At 53.8% G+C, this 23,681-nt stretch overlaps 2 protein-coding genes across 2 annotated transcripts in view; one reads left to right on the plus strand and one right to left on the minus strand.

Moving 5' to 3' along the window:
- Nucleotides 1-58: 58 nt before the first annotated feature.
- Nucleotides 59-13,374, minus strand: LOC123380066 (collagen alpha-1(I) chain-like). The gene is made up of 3 exons (XM_045037339.1): nucleotides 13,331-13,374; nucleotides 11,531-12,846; nucleotides 59-323 (listed from the first exon to the last, which is right to left on the minus strand). Exons 1-3 carry the CDS (start codon nucleotides 13,372-13,374, stop codon nucleotides 220-222), a joined length of 1,464 nt encoding a protein of 487 aa, XP_044893274.1. The 3' UTR covers nucleotides 59-219.
- Nucleotides 13,375-20,624: 7,250 nt separating this feature from the next.
- The window catches only part of TRIM71 (tripartite motif containing 71), a 67,060-nt gene continuing 64,003 nt past the window's right edge, over nucleotides 20,625-23,681 (plus strand). The window contains exon 1 of the mRNA XM_023260791.2: nucleotides 20,625-23,054. Coding sequence (XP_023116559.2) covers nucleotides 22,164-23,054 — 891 coding nt within the window. The 5' untranslated portion in view covers nucleotides 20,625-22,163. The remainder of the gene's footprint in view (nucleotides 23,055-23,681) is intronic.

Below are 23,681 nucleotides of genomic sequence, written 5' to 3' on the forward strand. Positions count from 1 at the left end.
AGAGGGAGTCAGAATCCGAAGCAGGCTCCAGGCCCTGAGCTGTCAGCACAGAGCCGGACGCGGGGCTCGAACCCACAAACCGTGAGATCATGACCTGAGGCGAAGTCGTGTGCTCAACCGACGGAGCCGCCCAGGCGCCCCAATCGGTTAATAATTTTAACAAAGACTGTTTTTCTCTCGCTTGAGAAGTGGATACATAGGCAGCTGTCGGCCTTGGTTCTAGTGCTCAGTGATGCCCTCGGGGACTCCGCTGTAGTTTTCCCTGCCGTTGGCCTTAGCATCTGGGCTTTTGTCCCCGGTCACAGGATGTTCCATCATTATGTCTGCGTTGAAGGCAAGAAGAGGAGGGCTAAGGCAACCTGTCCTCACAGGAGACTCTCAGGAACACACTTTCCCAGAAACCCCCAGTAGACCTCAGTTTCACATCTCCTTTGTCCGGTCAAGTCAGGTAGCCACCCTTAGCTGCAGGGAAGGCCGGGAAAGAGATCCCGCTGTCGTGGCCAGGATCTCCCTGCACACCCTAAGGGGAGGCCAGGTCGGTGAGTTTCCAGCCTGAGCACTCTTTCCGACGCCTTGTCGGCCCAGCCGTGCCTTCCAGAGTCCACCCTGTGCAGATCCCAGCACATTCCACACAAGCTCTTTGCTTGCGTGGCTGTTGGCGTCAGCCAGGAAGCCCTCCCACGCCTTCCTGTCCCAGTTTGTGACCGCCACCTTTCTTATGTGAGGTAATCCTAATACGCTAAAAGGTTTTAAATGCCATCTCCCTGAAGTTTGTCCTAGGTGTCCCCGGTTTCTTCCCCCTTTGGCTCTCTTGTGATACGTACCTCTTCTGTGGCGTATGGTTTTCTGTCAGCAGGTATGGGTGTTGTGGGCCTTACTTCCTAGGGTTGTGACTTTTTTTTAAGATCTTATTTTTAAGTAATCTCTCCACCCAACGCGGGGCTCGAACTCACAGCCCCGGGGTCAAGGATCGCAGGCTCAACTGACTGAGCCAGCCGGGCGCCCCTGAGGTGAATTCTGGGAAGAGGCTCGTACTACCTGCTCGGCTTTGAAAAGGGCAAAACTCGCAGACCGGCGAGAACGTGAACGCCAGCATCCCCGAGCCGTAAGGTGTGAACCCTCAGAAGGGCTGGCACCGTCGTCCGTTACACCCCCGGCCCTCGCATCCGAGGCCGGCTCCCCGCAAGCCCCACTCCGCGGAGACCCCCCCCCCCCCCGGCGTCCTGGCCCGCCACCTGCCTGCGCGGGGACACCACTCACCCTCCGCCAGCGTGTCCTGTCGTGACCGCGCACCCTGACGCGTCCGGCACGCGTGTGCCACTCTCTGACCGCTCGCTCAGCCCGGGCGGCCGGGCGGATGACTTCCTCTCTCTCGGGTCAAACGAGGGTGCCTTTCCTCAGGACCCAGCGAGGATTCAAATGGGGCGATGAACGCAAAGTGCGGCTGGCTGGCGGGCCTCCACCACCGGGGAGTTCACTTGCCCCTCCTGGGAGCCTCCGACCCGCTCAGCCCAGGCCTTGTCCACACTTCCTTCACCTGAGTGTTCCCTCTCTCAGCCTCCAGTCCGTTCCCCTCGGGGAGGGGAGGCCTTCGGGAGAAAAGTGACCGATGACTTCGTGGTCTGGCTTCGTGGGCCGTTTGAGCCGGAGCAAGTTATGCTGCCTCGCCCCTCAGTTTCTCCATCTGTCCGATGAGGATGCTAATAGTCACCTCCCCGCTGGGTTGGAATGAGCTCCAAGGGACTGGCCCTCGTGGTAGCTGGAAGTGCCTCGGGCCCCAAATGGGAACGCCGCGATTTTCACAGCGAGATCTAAGGGATATCAGAGCAGACACCGCTTCCTGCTTTATCAGGGAAACAGTACACATTGGGGCAGGTCTACAGACGGGTGGTAGGAGCAGGGGGGCTCCTTAGGTAAACTACCTTCTTTCTTCACTTTGGATGTGTCCAATGTTAAAAGATAAACTGAGGCGTATTAAAAAGTTAAAGAGTTTGAGCAAAAACCGATTCAAATTGGGCAGCATGCAGTGTAACAGAAAGGGGCTCTGAGGACCTGTACAAAATAATAGACAGGAGGCGCCAGCGTGGCTCAGTCTGTTAAGCATCCGACGTTGGCTCAGGTCATGATCTCGCGGTCCGTGAGTTCGAGCCCCGAGTGGGGCTCTGTGCTCACAGCTCGGAGCCTGGATCCTCGGCTTCAGATTCTGTCTCCCTCTCTCTCTGCCTCTCCCCTGCCTGTGCTCTGTCTCTCTCAAAACTAAACATTAAGAAAGAAAAAGGAAGGAAGGAAGGAAGGAAGGAAGGAAGGAAGGAAGGAAGGAAGGAAGGAAGGAGAAAGAAAGAAAGAAAGAAAGAAAGAAAGAAAGAAAGAAAGAAAGAAAGAAAGAAAGAGAAAGAAAGAAAAGAAAGAAAGAAAGAAAGAAAGAAAGAAAGAAAGAAAGAAAGAGAAAGAAAGAAAAAGAAAGAAAGAAAGAAAAGGAAGGAAGAAAGAAAGAAAAGGAAGGAAGAAAGAAAGTAAAGGAAGGAAGAAAGAAAAAAGAAAGAAAGAAAGAAAGAAAGAAAGAAAGAAAGAAAGAAAGAAAGAAAGAAAGAAAGAAAGAAAGAAAGAAAAAAGAAGAAAGATGGAAGATGGAAGTTACGCTGGCCAAAAGGGTTGGTTATTGCAGAGTTACCTACAGGTGGCAGGGCTATCAGGCAGATTCCTTCACTAGTGCTGATCTCATGAACTGGATTCAGATTCCGTTTCTGGGAGACCCCACACTGTAAGTTGAGGCTCAGTTTGGCGAGGAGGGGCTCAGCATCAGCGGTTCTATTTGGAGCCTCGTGTTTTTAATACCAGGATCGGGGGCGTAGTAGTTGCTCAGTAAACCCTGGCCTCCTGTGTTCTCATCCCATTCTGCCCACCCCGCCCAGGTCCTCACCTTCTGTGACGCCAGGTCACAAGTCTCCCTGCCTCATCCCCGCAGGTCACTGCCTACAGCACAGTGCTGAATCCCGCCCAGGGGTTCCTCCAGGAAGGCCTGAAGGCGCTCTTCATGGTACCTCCTCCACTCCACTGAGCCTCCGTTGACCCCTCCTTTATGTCCCACGCGTTACCCAAACTGGGTTCCCTGCCATCTCCCCAAAGGAGTCGGCATTTCACACCTCCCGGGCTCTGCTGTCCTTCCACGCCCTGGAAATCTCTCTCCTCCGGTTCCAACATGCCAACATCCGAGCCATCCCACACTGCCTCTAGGTGGCCCTAACCCCCGAGGAGACTCATTTCTCGTAAACTCCAAGTCTTCATTGACTCCAGACATGCTCACCACGGGTATGTTCTAGGCTGGTGAGCTTTTTCGTTGAGCCCCACCGTGGAACTTGGCACGTCTTCAGGCACGGTCTACGTTCTGTTTCTTGTCAGCTGTTGTCTTCCCCCTCTGGGGTTGCAAGTACTTTGAAGACATCGTTCTAGACCTACAAGCTCCACTGAGCGGAATTTTGGGTGACTTTTTTTTCTTTCTAGGCCTGGCAGTGTCCCAGGACCCACTTCTTTCCAGGTGGAGGCGACCTATTAACTTAACGCAAGGTTCACCGGGCCTCCGCATCCTTGACCTCCTGAGCCTGATCAAGTGAGTTAAATAGTGGCCGGGATGGATGGGTTACTGGTCCAACTCGGCTGGTCCAGCCTGAAGTAACGAAACCCGGATACACACAAGGCAAGCAATTGACACATTCAGCCTCTTTCTCCCTGGGAAGAAGAAGGCAGAGACGCAGGCTCCGAGGTAGGAGTGGGGGTGCCACGGGGGGGGGGAGGCAGCCGAGTTCATTAGCCCCCTCATTTGGGGCAAAGGGGATCCGTGTGGTGACAAACAATTGTCCTGGGGGATTTAGGAGGATTTGGCCAAGTGTCCCTGTGGGCCCCAAGCCTCCTCCTAATCCCGTCCACATTTCAGACTACTTAGGATCGCATTAAATGTCAAAGCCGGCGTTTAGGGAAATATCTACATTTCGTATGCATCGCTCGGGTCAAAAGAAAAGCTGAAACGAACCTTCGAGCATTTGGCGCGAGAGGCTCTCTGTGTGGTCCGGAGTGTGAATGGGGAGGGGGGCCGGCGCCCTCGCGGCCTCCCCGCCCAGGAATGCGGGCTTTTCACATATAGAAAATGCTAATTCTTTGTTCCAGCCTGGCCTCCCGGAGGCGCGGAGGCGCCCGGCCGGATTGTCACAGCTGCATTTGCATGTGAGCGGCCCCTGGTCCCCATCCCCACCCCCACCCCGCCCCTCCCCCCGCACGGCGGGCCTAGGACTTCTGGGACTTCTGGAAAGGCCGCTTGCAAACGTCCTCTGCCATCACTGAATCCCCGGGAAAGCCACAGGTAGCTACTCTGGAACTTTCTGAACGGATATCCCTTCCCTTTGTGCCATTGGGCAGGTTCTTCCCCCCCCCCCCCCAACTCCCACTTTATTTAGCGCTTTCAATCACTTTATATAAAACAACTCGTTCCATCGAGGAGGAGGAGGAAGGCATTGGGTGACCCACTCGCATCTGTGCCCTGGCGGCAGGAACCCCGAGCTCCACGTGACGCTTTGCAGGCGCTCAGAGCGAGCAGCCGCGGGTGTGCGCGCGTGTGTGCGTGTGTGCGCGCGTGTGTGCGCGTGCGCTTCTACCGAAGGGGACACAGCCCTCAGGTTGTAGAGCCGCCCGAGGTCCCGCAGCAAAGGCGCACCGAGCGCGCACGCCGCCCCGAGGCCCCGGCCGCGCCAGGCCGACTGGATGCTCAGGGCCCAGGGCGCCACCTGTCGGCGGCGAGCGAGCCCCGCGGGGCGCGGGCGCAGCCGAGGGGCCCCCGCGTTTCCCAGGCCGGAGCTTTAGCTCTGGGCGACGCCGGGGGGCCTGCCTGACCGTCTCCTTCCGTGATTACGATGTTTTCCTGATTCACTTCGTGTGTTTCATCTTGTTTCTTCTTCCTGTTTGTTTTTGTCATTTGGTTTTTTTTTATTGAGTTGTATTTATTTTACCTTTTATTTCTTTTCTTTTCTTTCGTGTATTCTGTGTCCTTACTTTGGCTTATTGTTTCATGCATGTTCATTTCATGTGGCCAAGTTCATTTCATTAGTTAATTAATTTCGTTTATTTTATTTAAACGTCTCTAGTCCGTTATTTAATTTCATTTCAATACCCTCTTATACGTCTTATGTCGTTAACCTCATTGGTTTCGCTTCTTTTCTTTTACTTTATTTGTGGGTGAACAGAAGAGGCAGACACCTTCTTCATCCTATGCTGAGGCTCATGTATTCTGCATCGGAGTTTGGAGAAATAGAAAAACAAATAGTACCTTAGCTCCTCTCCGCAAGCGAATCTGAAACACCTAAAAGTCGGAGGCAAGGCTTGATATCACAGTCCAGGAAACTGTGGTCAGTGACTGAAAGTCATTCATAGATCCTTCTCCACTTGACACGGTGTAAAACACTCCGGCCCTCTCAATCAGATTTGTACCCTCCGAGGCACACTGCCCAAGTTGAGTTCGGGGCCGCGGTCCGAGCCTCCAGAGGCCCAAGCCAAATTGAGGGCCGAGACAAGGACCCAAGAATTCAAAGAAGGCTTCCTGGAGGAAGGCGCATTTCAGGTGGGCCGGACAGAGAGGGGCTGGGGACTGTTGCAGGTGACCAGGCCATAGGGGGCACATTGCAGACAAATAAAACCGGGAAAGGTCTCTGTCACACTGAGAGTGTCTGCTGCTGGGGGGACAGCGGTTTGAAACCGGAGGCAAAGGGTCATTTGTGAGGGACGCGTCTCAGTTCTCAGACCCTGTGATTCGGGGGGGGGGGCATAGAGGGCCTCGGTGCCTGTGACTCCCCTGAAAGACCGTGGACATCAGGGTGTGTGTCCTGTGTTATTTGGGGGAAGGAGAGAATAAGTCACTACTTGCTGTTGGTTCTCTGGAACGCTCTATGAGTTGCATTTCGGAATTTTCACCTGTCTTCCTCCCTTTTATTTTGAGAAAGATGAAATATTTGTGTCGAAAAAAGTGCAAAAGTGTAATCAACTTTCATTAGTGAACACCTTTATGTCCTAGATCCACCTGTTAGCACTTTACTGACACTTGCTTCAGCTGCCTCTCTCTCCTACACGCACACACCCCTGCCTTCATTCATTTACTCAACTAGCTAGCGAACTTTTGAGAGTAAGATGCTGGACACAATGATACTGTGTCTCTCAGAACAGGGCCATTGTCTATGTAACCAAACACAATTACAGCTCCCAAGAAATTTATAATTTTATTTAGCAGGACACAATCCACATTTAGATTTTCTCAGTTGCCCCCGCCGGGCCCTCTTCCGTCATTTTACCCCTTCGTCCAGAATCCGCTTCAGGATCCTGCGCGGCATTTGGATGTCTTGGGCCCTCTTTAATTCAGAACATTCCGCGAGTCTTTTTGGTCACTCAGGACACTGATAGTTTTGAGGGCTCCAGGCCAGTGGACTTGGAGAGGTTTCCTCTACCTGGATTTATCCGATTATTATTACTTTTTGTTTGTTTTAATGTTTATTTTTGAGAAAGAGAGAGAGAGAGAGAGACAGACCAAGGGTCAGCGGGGGAGGGGCAGAGAGAGAGCGAGCACAGGAGGGGAGGGGCAGAGAGAGAGGGAGACACAGGATCCGAAGCAGGCTCCAGGCTCCGAGCTGTCAGCTTGGAGCCCCATGCGGGGCTTGAACTCACGGACCGCGAGATCATGACCTGAGCCGAAGTCGGACGCTCAACAGACGGATCCCCCAGGTGCCCCTCTCTGATTATTCCTTATGATTGGACGCACATTTTTATGAGTTGGAGGCTCATTGTTTTCATTCCTGACACCTCTTTCCCAAGCTGATGTACCCCCAGAGGCCAGAACTGTGGTTTCTGACAAAGCTTTCAGCCTTCCTTTCCTGTCTGTTTAGATTCCAACATCCCAATTTCCACATCATGCTCAAAACAACCAATAGGAAAGCACCAAAACATGCAAATTTCCCTGCCTTAAACCAGCACATCTTCCATGTTGAGAAATTCAATTTTTTTCTTTCCTTTCTCTTTTCCTTTCTTTTCTTTTTTCTTTTCTTCCCTTCTTTCTTTCTTCTCTTGTTTTCTTCTCTTTTCTTTTTTCTTGTCTTTTTTTTCTTTTTTTTTCTCTTTTCCTTTTCTTTTTTTTCGTTTCTTTTCTCTTTTCTTTCCTTTTTTATTTTCTTTTCTCTCTTCTTTTCTTTTACTTTTTTTTTTTTCTAAGTAGGCTTCACGCCCAGCACAGAGCCCAACATGGGGCTTGAACTCAGAACCATGAAATCAAGACCTGAGCTGAGATCAAGATTAGGCCATCGAACCAACTGAGCCACCTGGTAGCCCTTGTAGCCCCAGGAAACTTAGTTTTCTGCTGCCATGTAATTACTGTGGCTTTCTTTAGCAGCAAACACAGGCCAGGGAAAGACCTGGGAGATATGGGGAGCAGACCCAGGCAGTGGCCAAAATGTTGGTTGGAGGAGACCTGCTAGGATCGGAGAAGGGCCACAGAGGTGAGAGACCACTGGCCCGTAGCGGTTCACGCTTGACCCACATCTGGTGAGATGCAGGGTGGACAGGAGTCTTGAGTTGGGGTTGTCCCGTGTGCAGTTGAGGGGAGATCTCGGGGAGCTTCTAACTCATCTCAGGGCTAAATGAATCTGCAGATGGGCAGGGATGGGAGGGGATACAAAGATAGAAGCCTCCTCCCAATTCTTGGACCCCATGGCTCCTGTTGCCACAGTCATTAGTAGGACTGGGGAGCCTGTTGGACAAGATTCCTGCTGTCCCCGTGGAAAGGGCTCCCCGGGGAGGGCGGGGTTGGCGAAGGGCCCAGTGAAGACACTGCCCAGGCATGACACCCAATGAAACTCTCAAACTGGGCAAAAGATGGGTTTCCTTTCGGAAGAGACCCACTTTGCTTTCTTTCTAGTTTGTTGGTGATGGATGCCCTCCATCTTGGATGCCCTCTCTTCCTGGAGCTGGCTTCAGGGAAGGTGGGAAACACACAGACTCTAGAGCCTAATCGCCTGGGTTCGAGTCTCAGGGGCACTCCTTCCTGTGTGACCTCGGGCAACTTACTCACCTCTCTTGCTAGAGTTTCCTCATCTGCAGAATGGGAGTGTAATACTATGAACCTCGGAGGCCTGTTATGAAGCTTCTATGAGGTCATATTTGTAAAGCTCTGGTGACAGTGCCTGGCACTTATTAAGTACCAGATCGGTGAAGATTAAATTAATAAAAGAGAGAGAGAATCCCCAGCAGGCTCTGCACTGACAGTGCAGAACCTGATTCGGTGCTCGAACTCCTAAACCGGGAGATCAAGACCTACCTCTCAAGAGACAGAGTCAGACGCTCAACTGACTGAGCCACCCAGCTGCCCCAAAGGTTTTTTCTTTTTCTAATGTTTACCCATTTTTAGAGAGAGACGAGGCAGAGCGTGAGCGGGGGAGGGGCAGAGAGAGAGGGAGACACAGAATCGGAAGCAGGCTCCAGGCTCTGACCCGTCAGCACAGAGCCTGACACGGGGCTCGAACTCGTAGACCCGGAAATCATGACCTGAGCTGAAGTCGGATGCTTAACTGAGCCACCCAGGCATGCCTCCCCAAAGGTTTTTTAAAATCAAAATGAAAAGGTTTTGTTTGTTGTAAATGAGAATAGAGTTCTGAAAGGGTCAGGACAAATGGAGGAACATGAAGGAACCCGAGGGTGACCTGGGCCACAGGGGCCATTTAGGCCTATACCTCCCCCCCCTCCCACCAGAGAGTGCCTGGAAGATGCTGGAGAATGCTACGGGGGGGGGGGGGGGTGGCTTTCCTTTCATAGGCCATTGGGCTTTCCTTTCCCAGAAGGTAAAGGGGATTCTTTTCTTTTTCAATTTTTGTTTATGTTTATTCATTTTTGAAAGATAGAGACAGAGCACAAGCAGGGGAGGGGCGGAGAGAGAGGGGGACACAGAATCTGAAACAGGCTCCAGGCTCTGAGGCATCAGCACAGAGCCCGACGCGGGGCTCGAACTCACGGACGGCGAGATCATGCCCTGAGCCGAAGTCGGATGCTCAACTGACTGAGCCACCCGGGCGCCCCTGGGATTCTTTTCATTACAACCCAAAGTAGAGGTGGGTTCAGGCGGCTGCATGCCTGGATTTTCCACCCTTCAGACATCCCAGTCTGCTGGAGAAGGTCTTAATTAGGTCTCGTGGCCTTAACTAGAGCCGCAAAGCCCACGTTTCTTTTTTTAGAGGGTGATCCCACCGAATTAAAATTCAATTAATCCAACTTTAGGGGCAAGAAAAACTATTCGCGAAAAATCATTAAACGGCACGTAAAACCCTTTGAGGAGCAGCAAAGACCAGGACAGCTTGGCTTTTGTTAAGGTCCTTTGGGCCCAAAGAGTTCACTTTTTTAAGGAATTTTAACAAGATAGTGGTCACAGTGGAATTTGTTCATGTCGCTTATTTAAGGTTTTACGAGGCCCTGAAAAGAGCCCCCCTCCCCTGGGTCTGCACGACAAGATTTGGTAACAGCAGCACGGTGAGAGGTAAAATCCTGGGGGGTGTTTGAACCCTGGGGGGGGACAAGGGGCCTGGATGCTTCAACAGTGTCACAAAGGGTCGGGGGGGGGGGGATTCCGTGCCAGGTTAAAGGGGACAGGAGACACAGGGCCCTGGGAAGGCAAAACCAGACATGCCCAGAAAGGACATTATTAGGACAGTCTTCGGATTAGATAACGGCCTTGCATCAATGCGACATGTCCGGATTTCGGTAAGTGTACTTGGGTTCTGTAAAATAATGTTTGTATTCTTAGGAAATGCACAAGGAACTGATTAGAAGTAGAAGGGTATCATATCTCCTTCCAAATGGTTCAGAAAAACAATTAGATACATAAAGTTATATGTGGCACATGGGTGGCTCTGTCGGTTAAGCGTCCGACTTGGGCTCAGGTTATGAACCTGTGGTTCATGGGTTCAAGCCCTGTGTCAGGCTCTGTGCTGACCGCTCAGAGCCTGGAGCCTGTTTCAGATTCTGTGTCTCCCTCTCTCTCTCTCTGCCCCTCCCTTGTTCATGCTCTCTCTCAAAAATAAATAAACGTTAAAAAAAGTTTTTTTAAGAAAAAATTTAAAAAACATAGATTATGTACTTTTATAATAGTATCAAAACTTGTGAAGAATTTTGTATTCTTTTTTCTTCATAAATGCTTTATCACAAGTGGTTTTCCATATTTTCACATAGAATTCATTTACATTGCTTTTAGTTGACTACGTACCATTTCTTCTGAGTATCCCATACTTAACAATTTCACCATTGTTGGGGAACATCTATTGGGATTGCTTTTTCTTCTTCTGTTACCAAGTATATTTGCTTTTGTTTACTCTAGATTACTTTAATGGTTTAAAACTGGGCCCCTGGGTGGTTCAGTTGGTTGGGCGTCCAACTTCAGCTCGGGTCATGATCTCACGGTTTGTGGGTTCGAGCCCCGCGTCAGGCTGCGTGCTGACGGCTCAGGGCCTGGAGCCTGCTTCTGATTCTGTGTCTCCCTCGTTCTCTGTCCCTCTCATGATCATGCTCTGTCTCTCTCTGTTTCAAAAATAAAAAAGTTTTTTAAAGTTATATTTGTATAATTATGTACACACACACACACACACACACACACACACACACACACACACGGCCCTTGAACACCAGGAGTTTGAACTGCACTAGCTCCACTCATGTGCGGATTTTTTTCCATTAATTCAGTACAGTTCTGCACATGTATTTTCTCAGTAACGTTTTCTTTTCGCTAGCTTCCTTTACGGTAAGAATGCAGTTTATAATCCATGTAACATACAAAATATGTGTTCATTGACTGTTGATGTTACTGGTAAGGCTTCCGGTCAACAGTAGGCTGTTAGTAGTTACGTTTTGGGGGAGTCAAATGTTATCCACGGATTTTCAACGTCACAGGGGTCGGCGCCCCTAACCCCACGGTGTTCAAGTCTGTGTATAATACATCCATTTGTACAGGGAATACATATGTATTAATGTATAATCATATTACAGGCATAATAACGGGCACCTGGGGGGTTCAGTTGGTGGAGCACGTGACTTTTGATCTTGGGGCTGTGAGTTCGAGCCCCATGTTGGCACTTGGAGATTCCTTAAAAAAATAATAGGAGGGGTGCTTGGGTGGTTCAGTCAGTTAAATGTCCAACTCTTGATCTTGGCTCGGGTCTGTGCTGACGTCATGGAACCTGCTTGGGATTTTCTCTCTCTACCTTTCCCCCCATTCTTGTGCTCCCTCTCTCTTCTCTCTCCCTCCCTCTCCTCCCCCGGCCCCTCCCCCTTGCTTGCACGTGTGCACACATGCTCTCCCAACATAAAAAAATCAAATGATTTCAAAATACAAAGTAAACAAAAATAAAAACGAGTAAAACTAACTAAGCTTAAGAAGAGACAAACGCTAACAGAAAAGAAAGAGAGAAAGGAGGTACCGTGGGGGGAAGTGAACAGCATGCTCACGTCTGACGACCACACTTACCGGGTTCCTCCTGCCTGATAAACACCCTCGGGTGGGTTCCAACAGACCGCTCGAGGGGTCCCCCTAAGAGGCTCGTAACCAGACGGGGAGACCTAAGGCCCTTGCCTGCGGTCGCCGCAAACCCGCGGCCAGCGTGCGACGAAGAGTCACGGAGGGTCACCGGTGCCCGCGGCGCGCGACTGGCCCCCACCTCCGGGGAGCTGGCGGTTTGGGACGGGGGACGAGCACGGACGACGGTGCCGCGGGCTGTGGTCTGGTCCGGCAGAACCCGAGTGGCAGCAGCGACGCGGGCGTTCGGGCCCGGGCCTGGGGAGGGAACCCGCCGGAAACGCCCCCCGCCCCGGCCGGGACCGCGGAAGCAGGTTTCGCAGGCCGAGGAGAAGCCTTCCAGGAGAGCGGGGTGAGCGGCGAGCGGGACGGCGTGCCCGGCCCGGCCCGGAGGTGGGACGCGGTCGGCGCAGCCGCGTTGCTCGGCAGGCGCACGTCGGGCCGAGGCGGCGGGCTGGGCGGCCGGGGCGCCGCCGAGCGGCTCCGGGGAGGCCGCGTGCGGCTCGGGGCCGGGCCCTGAAGGGGGAGCCCGCAGGCGGCGTGAAAACTCCTCCACGCGGACGGCGGGCGCGTCTGGCCCGGGAGCGCGGCGGTCGGGAGCGGGCGAAGCCCGAGGGGAGCGCCCGGGGCCCGTGAGGCCGCCCGGGGCGGGTCGTGCGCGGTGTCCGCTTCCCACCCGGGCCCGCGGGCGCCCTCGCGGGGCCGAGCCGGGAGGACCGGACGACCCGACGTGTGGGTAACAGCCAGAGTCCCGGGGAGAGACGTGGCGGAAGACGCGGTCCCGGAACCGCGCCCGGCCCGGCGCCGGAGCCGCGGAAGAGAGGCGGCCGCCGCGCGGGAGCAGCGGGGCCGCCCCGGGCGGAGAGAGACGACGGGGGCGCAAGGGCCCGGTGCTTCCCTTCTCCCCACGTTCCCGTCCGGCGGCCAACCCCCTTCGGCAGCCGGCCGACCCCGGAACCCGGGCCGTGCCGGTGCCAGGCCGCCTCTGGGACACGGGACCGAGCAGGGCAGGGCGAGGAACGGGGGCTGGGGGCGCACGGGCCCCCGAGGAGCTCCGGCACGATCTCCCCAGGAACCGCGTTGGTCCTTCCCGGGAACCGCACGATCCTTTTGGTATGGATTCCGGCGTAAACCCGCTGGAGCTCCCGGTATCACCATGTATCCAACCGCTCAGGCCAAACACCTTGGAGTCACCCCCTCTTCTGCTTCCTGACTTCAGTCTTTCTATTTTTTCTTTTCCTTTCCTTTCCTTTCCATCCTTTCTTTTCCTTTCCATCCTTTCCTTTTTTCTGTCCTCTTTTCTTTTTTTCTGTTCTCTTTTCTTTTTCTTTCTCTTTTCTCTTTTCTTTTTCTTTTTCTTTCTCTTTTCTCTTTTCTTTTCCTTTCCTTTCCTTTCCATCCTTTCTTTTCCTTCCCATCCTTTCTTGTCCTGTCCTTTCCTTTTTTCTTTTCTTTTTCTTTTCTGTTCTCCTCTTTTTCTTTCTCTTTTCTCTTTTTTCTTTTCTCTCTTTCTTTTCTTTTCTTTTCTTTTCTTTTCTTTTCTTTTCTTTTCTTTTCTTTTCTTTTCTTTTCTTGAGGGAGAGAGAGAATCCTAAGCAGGCCCTGCACGGGTCAGTGCAGAGGCCAACATGGGGCTCAAGCTCAGGAATCCTGAGATCATGACCTGAGGTGAAATCAAGAGTCAGATGCTTAACCCACCGAGCCACCCAGGTGCCCGTCTTTCTCTCATTCAACCCATTAGGAAATCCACACCCTTTCATCTCAGTTCCGACCCGGCTGGGACTTGCACTCCACATTCCGCATTCGTTCATGTGTACACCATCTGTCTCCTCCTTCACGGTGAATTCCCAAAGTCTGGCACATAGTAGGTGCTCAGTAAACACTCGTCGAGTGAAGTCACCTATTGCCTCATTGTCTCGCTGCATTGACTTGGGTAAGTCCCCCCTCCCGTCAGTTGGCAGGTAGGCTGGAGGCTGGCTGTCCTGCACAGCCTCATTCACATGTGTGTTAGTTGGCCAGGCATCAGGGTGGGGAGAAGGTGTCCCTGGGTTCCGTGTCTCTCATCCTGCAACAGGTTGGCCCAGGTGATCACAGGGGTTCAAGAGCAACCAGAGGGCTGAGCTTCATTTTTTTTAAATATGTATTTATTTTTGAGAGAGAGAGCGCGTGCGAGAAGGGGAGGGGCAGAGAGAGAGGGAGACACAGAATCCGAAGCGGGCTCCAGGCCCTGAGCCGTCAGCACAGAGCCCGACGCGGGGCTCGAACCCACAAACCACGAGATCCTGACCTGAGCCGAAGTCGGAAGCTTAACCAGCTTAACCGACTGAGCCACCGTGGTGCCGCAGAGGGCTGAGCGTCAAACACTCAAAGACTTGCAGGTTTCTGCTTTTGTCACATTTACTACTGTCCCATTAATCAAAGCAAATCACATGGCTATGCCAGAGTCCTTGTGAGAGGACACTACTAAAAACCGAGGACACAGGGAGGCATGAACAACTTGGGGATCACAGTTCCTACAAACTCCTCCCATAGGCAAAGGTGGCAGATTTCACAACGGAGGTAACCGCTGAAGTGCAGTGAGGGTGGGAGGGGAGGGAGGAGAAAGGACTTCCGACCCTGGGTTGTGAGTCAGGATGGGTGGGTTTAGATGGATGAGGTGGAGGGTAATGACATTGCAGGTGGTACAGCATCAAAGTGCCTGGGGCAGGGGGGGGAATGTAATTAGTAATAATAATAGCAACGTCACCATCATTTTCTGAGCTTTCCCATGTAGCCGGTTCTGAGCTGAATACTTTAAAGCATTATCTCATTTAATCCTCATAATCATCCAGAAAGCCAGGATCTCTCTATCTTTATCCCAATTTTACAGAAGAGGAAAACAAGGCCTAGAGAAGGATTTTTTAGATCATCAAAGCACAACCCATAAAAGAATAAATCAATAAATTGAATAAGTTGGACTTCATCAAAATTTTAAAAAGTTTTTATGTTTATTTTTGAGAGACAGAGGGCAGAGTGTGAGCAGGGGAGGGGCAGAGAGAGAGGAAGACACAGAACATGAAGCGGGTTCTAAGCTCTGAGCTGTCAGCACAGAGCCCAACCTGGGCTTCGAACTCACAAACCGTGAGATCATGACCTGAGCCAAAGTCGGACACTTAACCGACTAAGCCACCCAGGCGCCCCTCAAAATTTTAAATTAACACAAAAGAGAATGCAAACATAAGCAATAGTCTGGGAGAGAAATCTTTGCAAAGCAGGCATCTGATAAAGGATTTATATTCAAAATATATAAAGAACTCTCAAATAATAATAAAACAGTCAATAATAAAAGAACCCCCTCAAAAGAGGCTGAAGCTTTGAACACTTTCATCATTTACAAATAAACACACGAAAAGAAGCTCAATATCATTAGATATTAGGGAAATGCAAAGAAAACCACAATGAGGGGCACCTGGGTGACTCAGTTGGTTAAGTGTCTGACTTCGACTCAGGTCATGATCTTTTGGTTCGTGACTTCGAGCCCCACGTCAGGCTCTGTGCTGACAGCTCAGGGCCTGGAGCTGCTTCGGATTCTGTGTCTCCCTCTCTCTCTGCCCCTCCTCTGCTCGTGCTCTAGCTCTCTCTGTCTCTCAAAAATAAATAAACAACAAAAAAATAAAAAAAAACACAATGAGACACAACGTGCACCTACCATGTTGGCTAAAATTAAATAAAAAAACGAAAACTGACCATACAAAGCTTTGGTGAGGATGTGGCCAAAACAGCTCTCATACCTTGCTGCTAGAAATATAAAATGGTACAAGCACTATTTAAAACCATTTTGTGGGGTGCCTGGGTGGCTCAGCCGGTTGAGCGTCTGACTTCAGCTCAGGTCATGATCTCACGGCTCGTGGGTTCGAGCCCGGCATCGGACTCTGTGCTGACAGCTCAGAGCCTGGAGCCTGCTTCCGATTCTGTGTCTCCCTCTTTCTCTGCCCCTCCGCTGCTTGCTCTCTGTCTCTGTCTCTGTCTCTCTCTAAAAATAATAAACATTAAAAAATAAAAATTAAGAAAAAGAAAGTCCCTTTTATTTTATTTTTTTTCAACGTTTATTTATTTTTTTGGGGACAGAGAGAGACAGAGCATGAACGGGGGAGGGGCAGAGAGAGAGGGAGACACAGAATCGGAAACAGGCTCCAGGCTCTGAGCTGTCAGCCCAGAGCCTGATGCGGGGCTCGACCCACGGACCGCAAGATCATGACCTGGCTGAAGTCGGACGCTTAACCGACTGTGCCACCCAGGCGCCCCGAAAGTCCCTTTTAAAATAAAGTTAAAGAGGGGCCCCTGGGTGGCTCCGTCGGTTGAGCATCCGACTTCACCTCAGGTCATGATCTCACGGTTTGTGGGTTCGAGGCCCACATCGGGCTCTGTGCTGACAGCTCAGGGCCTGGAGCCTGCTTCAGATTCTGTGTCGCCCTCTCTCTCTGCCCCTCCCTCCCTCTCCTTCTCTCTCTCTCCCAAAAGAAATAAATTAAACCTCACAATAAAAAAAAAAAAAAGATTGGACTCAGAAGAGGCATAGCGTCACTTCTGCCATATTCTGCTGGCCCAAGCCAGACTCTAGGAGACAGGCAATAGACCGCAGCTTTCAGTAAAAGCTCTGGAAGTCCGGGAGACCCCAGAGTGAGAACAGCCAGGGCAGAAAACAGACGGTGAGTCTGAAGCAGTGTTAGCTGTCCATTGATGGGTGGTGGAAAGGGTTTACGTGGGAGGGTGGTGGAAAGGGAGGTCTGGGACAGAGCACAGAGATCTTTGGCCATCAGGTTAAGCAATTTGAGTTAACTTTTAGGTAAGAGGGACCACTTGAAATCGGGAGCAGGTGGAATGAGTGAGGGTCAGGGTTGGGCTGAAAAAAGGAAAACTTAAATGGCATAGAGACCTTCAGCTACAAAATCAGAGAGGATTTGGAATGAGAAGCTGCACAGGCTTAACAGTATGTCCTGATTTATACATACTTTGATTTTCTGCTATATTTGTCTTTAAAACAACCTTTGTTGTTCTTTGCCCCCTTATGAAAGGTACACATTTCATTTTAGAAAATCTAGGCTGGGAGCTCAGCTTAAAAACGGCGGGCCACAGTGGGCGCTGGAGGGGAGAGTGACAGGAGGAGAGGTGGCCACTCTGTTAGCGGGGAAGGAGGACACAGTTGGTCGTATGAGACGTGGAGGGCCAGCGGAAGGTAGCGATGAAGCAATGATAGATTTAAGTGGCAGGCACTCGCCGAATAATGATGATAAAAAGCTAATGTTCAAGGGGCGCCTGGGTTGCTCAGTCGGTTGAGCACCAGCTTTGGCTCAGGTCATGATCTCACGGTCTGCGAGTTCGAGCCCGGCATCGGGCTCTGTGCTGACAGCTTGGAGCCCGCTTCGGATTCTGTGTCTCCCTCTCTCTCTGCCCCTCTGCCATTCATGCTCTGTCTCTCTCCATCTCTGAAAAGTGAATAAAGCTTTAGAAAATAAACATTAAAAAAATAAATACAAAAAGCTACTATTTAAATATGTGCTTGGGCATTTATGTGTCATTGGTGCCATACTAAAAATCATACACTTAATAGCTCACTTATCCCTGACGAGCTACGTGTTTGCACCAGTCGCGTTACAAGCATGAGAAATCTGAGACGCAGGGAGGTTAAGTAACTTGGTCAAAGTCACACAGCAGAGTGGTGGAGACGGGAGGTAAGCCTAGCTGAGCTCTGAACTACTTTTAACTACTAAAGCTACATAGCGATTTTTACTCTGCCTGTTTACAATTCAAGTGTCTCTACCATAGTCTTGTCAATTTCTGGGTAACTAGAGTTTACATTATATCCCCTCACTTGCTGCTATTCTGAACTCAGGGTTGTTGAGAGCAGCTGATGCGCTTCTGTCAAATGATCTCAAGGCCAGAGTCAGGGTATGGAGTCAAGAGTTGGCCAGGTGTGCAGAGCTCCCCCCCCCCCTCAACTGGCAGGAGGCAGGCAATGAATGACTCAACAGCTGTCTGTTAAGCTGGTACACCCCCCCCCACCCCCAGCATGGCTCAAAATAGTAATTGTGATGTAATATTTGTTTAATGTCTGAAAAGAATACTCTGGTGATTTATGTACTTCAAAATTATGTAAATGTACCCTCAGGATGCTGAGTGAAAGGTGCAATTTTGACATCAGAACCAGCGGATGCATCAAATATTTAATTAAAGGACCAGATGAAAAAAGCAGATGATGGAAATGTGGTCTCACCACTCCCCCTGCCCCCAGGTCTGAGACAGCAGCAAGGTCCTGTGTCACCCTTGAAAACAAAACAGGACTACAGATGAATTCGAGAAAAAATGCACATTTACCGTCTACCTATTTTTAGGGCGGGTTTCTTTTTAAAAGCGGCTGTTAAAATACAAACGATGTATTTTCAGGACTCAGGAAAGAACATGTACTCCCTTTCTGATGTTAACTAGTGGAGGGAAAGCTGGAAGGCTGCTTGCTTAGGAAGGGTGTTTATTAGCTAGGATGGCAGTGAAAAATTTAATACTCGTTTATAGCAGGGGACTGTCTTGGGCCCTTCATCTGGGTACGTGGCTCTCCTTCCTCTCATGAGTAAGCAATAGCCTTAGGAAGTCTCATCCCAATTTGTCCTTTATCGCTATACCGTATTTCAAAACCTCAACTGTATTTCCATAGCAGTGGGGTTAATTGCCTGCTGCAAAGATTCCCCGATTGCCTACGAGTTGTCTTAATGGAAACTCGGAATGTGCTGCATGAACCATTTACACCGCAGCCCTGTTTCCTGGCAGTGTCCTGCCAATTCAAGAAAGGAAAGAAAGGGAAGGTACTTCACCGTAAGGAAGCAAAACCTTTTTTCTCCCTGCTTTCTTTCTCCTTTCTTTTCTTTTTGGTTTATTCTGGGGAATCGTCTCCAGGAAACTAGCCCGCCAACCGCTGTCAGGTGTGATTCCTGTTCCTGGAGTTACACCTTCCTGCTCCTCCAGGATGTCTCCACGGGCTTTTCGTCTGGGCCATCCACTAGCAAACTGGCTCAGAGCCCTAGGACCTGGAGGACAGATGAGTCTTTGCCCCTTGGCATCTTTTTTTTTTTTTTTTTTCTTAACCGTTTTAGATGCTTGAGGGTGAGGCAATCCAACAGGGAGTCCGGGGCTGGTGGCCCATCCCTTTTCTGACCCTCTGGGGCCACCTTCCTTCTGGCAGTTCTCTTCCCCCATCTGTTTTCCTCTTGTTTTTGTTTAAAACAAAACCAAAAAAAAAAAAAAAAGGAATTAAAAACAACCAGAGAAAGGAAAAGAAACAAACCCAGAAATACACACAACACGTCTGGAGCAAGGCCAGCATGGCAGAAAATTCTGTAGCAGTGTGGAGATTCATGTGTGAGCATGTACATGTTTACACGTGCGTCTCAAATTGTGAAAGAAACTCAGATTGGCAGTAGATGGGACCAAGAGGGGCCCCTCCCTCATCTTTAAAGTATAAAATGTTTACTTTTATTTCATGGTAAAAAAAAAAGGGGGGGGGCTCTGTTTCGTTGTTTTCCAGTTTTATGGACATACAACGAACATATGTTATGGTTTCCTCTGATGATGATTTTTCCACTCCTCACACATCCCAGTGAGTGTGCACTGAGCCCGGATTCACTCCAGGGGCTGAGGTGAGCGCTCCTAAGAGCCGCTGAGGACCTGGGCCTTTCCTGTGGGGCTGTGAGGCTCTTCTCCCTTGAAGCCCCTTCCATCTCAGGACAGTACTTGGGCCGCAGGAAGAATCTGCCCTGTGAGGGAGCGGTTTCTGCAGCCTGAGGCCTTCAAGCACATTTGTTCAGCTGGGTTGACTGGAGAGCTCTTTGCAGGTTGATTTTTCCCTGGAAAACTACCTGAATTCTGATGAACCAACTCAGAGGAGCTGGGAATGTTTACATAGTTGTGTTTTGTGTTTTTTTTTTTTTCCTTCTTCATCATTTTGGTTATTGAGGCTGAACACCAAGTTATTTTTTTTTTCTTCTTATTGAAGTACAATTTACAAACACTGAAATCTTGAACAGATCTTAAATGGCAGACTGACAAGTTTGGACCCATGTATACACCAGTATATTTCTATTTCCTTACTGCATAAGGTTCCATCCTCCCCCCTTCCCAGTCCAAGTCCCTTACCCCCAAGGGTACTGGTCCTATCCCCACGGCTTAGTTTTGCACGTTCTAGAATTTCCTGTGAATGGACTCGCACAGTATGAACTCTTTCGTGTTTGGCTTCCTTCTCCGAACATGACGTTTTCGAGATTCATCCAGGTAGTTGCCCGTACCGGTGGGGCCCAAGATGTCACTAACGCGACGTGTTAAGATGGGGACAGTTGTTCACCCGTTGGCCTTCAGACCAGACGCCCTCTAGACCCTGGTATGTGGCCTTCTGTGCTCTTCTAAGCCAGCCTCTCTCCAGGGCCGAGCAAGTTCCTCTCCCAGAACTGCCCAGGCAGCCAGAGGAACCACCCAGATGGCCGCGGGGCCGTCCCCGGCAGCCTCCCCTGAACCGCTGCCTCTGCCCCCCACCCCCCATTAAACTCAAAGGAAACTGGCTCGTCCGCAGATCAGAATTCAAGATTCGTTAAATTCCACGCATCCAGTAGTACACACAAGTGTGTGTTTGGGGATCATACCCAGAGTCCTTGAGAAAACGTAAAAGGAAAAAAAAAAAAGTGTGCGTGTGTGTGTGTGTGTGTCGGGGGCGGGGGTAAACCCAGACCTCGCTGGCAGTGGATCTCGGCCTCGGCAGAACCAGGATTCAAAATGAAATCTTTTCTTTTTTAAATAAACGGAAGAGTCGCTCTCCGCTCCTCGCTCGGAAGGTTTCAAAGGTCGTCACACCGAAGCCCGGGGGCGTTCATCTCCCCAGCGGCCTGGAGAAGGGAGGAGGTCGGAGGGAGGAGGGAGGGAGCACACAAAAGCGAGCCGTGCCGAGAGGGCTAATGTTTCCTGTTTGCCTGGAACCCCCTCCCCTGTGTCCCCTCCCCCAGCCCCCTCCCAGCACTCGGGCGGAAGTGAGTTTGCTCCTTTGGAGATTAAAAGGATTCCGAATTCCGATCAGTCCCAATAACCGGCGTACCGAGAGCAGAGGAGAAGGAGAAGGAGGAAGAGGCGGCAAAGCAGAGAAAGAGGGGGCACGCGCGCGCGTGCACGCACTCAGGCCGAATTGGGGAGGGGAGTTGTGCACAGCCCCGGGAGGCCAGGGCGCACGGCGCGAGCAAGGGCCAGTAGGCGCGGCGCGGCCGAGGCCACCCGAGTCCCGCTCGGGGGCTCCGAGAGAAGATGACGCGGGCCGGCGGCGTGGGCCACGCGGCTCCCGAGCTCACCGCGCCGGGCTGCTGCCGGCTCCACTGATTCCTGCGCGCCCCGGAGGAAGCTGCGTCCCCGCGGCTCGGGATCGGAGGGGGGACCAAGGCGAGGGCGAAATGGCCCGATGACAAAGGAAATGTGATCCCCCTTCGCTGCCAAGGTTTCAGAGAGGACGGACGTGAGGAGGAGGGGCGCGGGGCGCGCGCGGAGCTCGGATAGCATTGCACGACGGCTCGCGCGGAGCGGGCAGCGGGTACATCTAATATCTTCCTGCCGATGAATAATTCAGGCCGGCCCGCGGGGACCTGCGGCCCCGCGCTGCAGCGCGGCTAACCCGGAGGGGAAGGAGCGCGCGCGGGAGGCGCCAAGGCCCGGCGGGGGCGCGAGGGCCCCGGGCCGCGTGGGGCGCGCGTGCGTGTTAAGCGCCGGCAGCCGCGGCCGGGCCAGGCGGGCGCGCGGGAGAACCGAGGCGCGTGGGGCGCGCGTGCGTACTACCCGCGTGCGGCCGCGGCCGGGCCCCCACTAGCTGCAGCTGCGGCGGGGCCGACCGCCCGGCAGGGGAGGCCGCGCCCGGCCGTGCGCCAGCCCCGAGCGCCGCACGCCGGGCCACCCAGGAGCCCCGGGCCGCCGCGTCATGCGGCGGGGCGGCCGGCGTCGCGCGGGGGCACACGGGCTGGGCGTCGCGCCGCTGCCGCCTTGGCTAGGGTGGGGGGCTTTCCTCTCCCGGGAAGAGACGAACTAAATCTGTTGGAGGAAAAGCAACGCACCAAACGCTCGCGGAGCCGAACGCCGCTTCACCCCGTCGGGACCCGGATTGCACAGCGGACTCCACCTTGTGGGGGGGGGCCTCTCCCCGGGGCTGGCGAGAACCGCGCTTCGGCTGCTCCAGCGAGCCCTCTGACCTCCCCGCCCCCGCTCGCCCCTCGCGTGTCGGGACTTGTTCGGCGCTCCGGCTCCTGAAGGCAACGCAGCCTCGCGTCCTCCGGCAGGAATCCGTGTCGCCTCCAGGCAGCGGCATTTGATGCCCGCAGCGTCGGGGCCGGCGGCGCGCGGGCGGGACGCGGCGAAGCGGGGCGCGCCGAGCCGCCCCGGGGCCGGCTCCTGGCTCGCAGGCCCGCTCGATGCGTGTTTCTGAGTGAGTCGGCGGCTCCCCCACCCGCCTCGGCGGTGCTCTCCTCCCCTCCTCCTCCTCCCCTCCTCCTCCTCTTCCTCTCCGGCCTCCTCCCGCCTCCGAGCCGGCCTGCAAATGGCTTCGTTCCCCGAGACCGACTTCCAGATCTGCCTGCTGTGCAAGGAGATGTGCGGCTCGCCGGCGCCGCTCTCCTCCGGCTCCTCCGCGTCGTCGTCGTCCTCGCAGACGTCCACGTCGTCGGGCGGCGGCGGCGGGGGCCCGGGGGCCGCGGCGCGCCGCCTGCACGTCCTGCCTTGCCTGCACGCCTTCTGCCGCCCGTGTCTCGAGGCGCACCGGCTGCCGGCGGCCGGCGGCGGTGGCGGCGGCGGCGGCGCGCCCGGGGAGCCCCTCAAGCTGCGCTGCCCCGTGTGCGACCAGAAAGTCGTGCTGGCCGAGGCGGCGGGCATGGACGCGCTGCCCTCGTCCGCTTTCCTCCTCAGCAACCTGCTCGACGCCGTGGTGGCCACGGCCGACGAGCCGCAGCCCAAGAACGGGCGCGCCGGGGCCCCGGCGGGCGCGGGCGGCCACAGCAACCACCGGCACCACGCGCACCACGCGCACCCGCGCGCGCCCGCCTCGGCCCCGCCGCCGCTCCCGCCCGCGCCGCCGCCGCCCGCGCCGCCCCGCTCCGCGCCCGGCGCCCCGGCCGCCTCCCCGTCCGCGCTGCTGCTGCGCCGGCCGCACGGCTGCAGCTCGTGCGACGAGGGCAACGCGGCCTCGTCGCGCTGCCTGGACTGCCAGGAGCACCTGTGCGACAACTGCGTCCGCGCGCACCAGCGCGTGCGCCTCACCAAGGACCACTACATCGAGCGCGGCCCGCCGGGTCCCGCCGCCGCCGCCGCCGCCGCTGCCGCCGCCGCCGCCGCGCAGCAGCTCGGGCTCGGGCCGCCCTTCCCCGGCGCGCCCTTCTCCATCCTGTCCGTGTTTCCGGAGCGCCTGGGCTTCTGCCAGCACCACGACGACGAGGTGAGTGTGCGGGGGGCGGCGGCGGGGGGGGGGCGAGGGGGTGCGGGGGCTCGCGCCCCCCCGAGGACCTCCGCCCCCGGTCCCCAAGCGAAGGGAGCGGGTTGGGGGGGGGGTCCTCTCCGGCTCCCGTGTCTTTCCCCTGACGACGCGGCGGTCGTCGGCGCCGAGGAGGTCGTTACCCGGCAAAGCGTGTGTGGCGAGGTCTGGCCTCGGCGCGCTTGCTGCGAGGGACCCCGGAAGGCGCGGAGTCCCCTCTTCTCCGTGTCTCGTTTGGTGCAGTGGCAGGTCGTGGCCGCCGTAGCCTCCGTGTGTGTGTGTGTGTGTGTGTGTGTGCGCGCGTGTGTGTATACAGCTGTCTTGCGTGTGCGACCCCCCCCCCGCCCCCTTACCTGGATGGTCCCCGAGGTCTGAGAACACTCCCCCCTTAGGGGCTTTGACTTCCTCATTTCTGTTTGACAACACGTGTGTGCTGTTAAGACGCGGGATGGAAGGTGTGTGTGACTGTGTAGACGCGGTCTCTGGTGCAGGCACAGCACAGCCCCCCCTCCCCCTCCCGGGGTCGTGAGGCCCTCCCGTCAGCGCGTTTTCGCGTCCCTGCTTGTGGGACTCGCAGACTGGCCTTGGACT

The sequence above is a fragment of the Felis catus genome, chromosome C2 (assembly GCF_018350175.1).
Source record: "Felis catus isolate Fca126 chromosome C2, F.catus_Fca126_mat1.0, whole genome shotgun sequence".
Lineage (NCBI taxonomy): Eukaryota > Metazoa > Chordata > Mammalia > Carnivora > Felidae > Felis > Felis catus.

What these genes read in the sequence shown, in the direction of transcription:
- LOC123380066 (XM_045037339.1), bottom strand. Translation starts at nt 13,374, where the DNA reads ATGTGGAGTGCAAGTCCCAGCCGGGTCGGAACTGAGATGAAAGG. An exon ending in GTCGGAACTGAGATGAAAGG is followed by an intron (nt 12,847 to 13,330) that starts GTGTGGATTTCC and finishes AAGGATGGAAAG; the next exon opens with GAAAAGAAAGGATGGAAAGG. An exon ending in TATCAGGCAGGAGGAACCCG is followed by an intron (nt 324 to 11,530) that starts GTAAGTGTGGTC and finishes CCTTCAACGCAG; the next exon opens with ACATAATGATGGAACATCCT.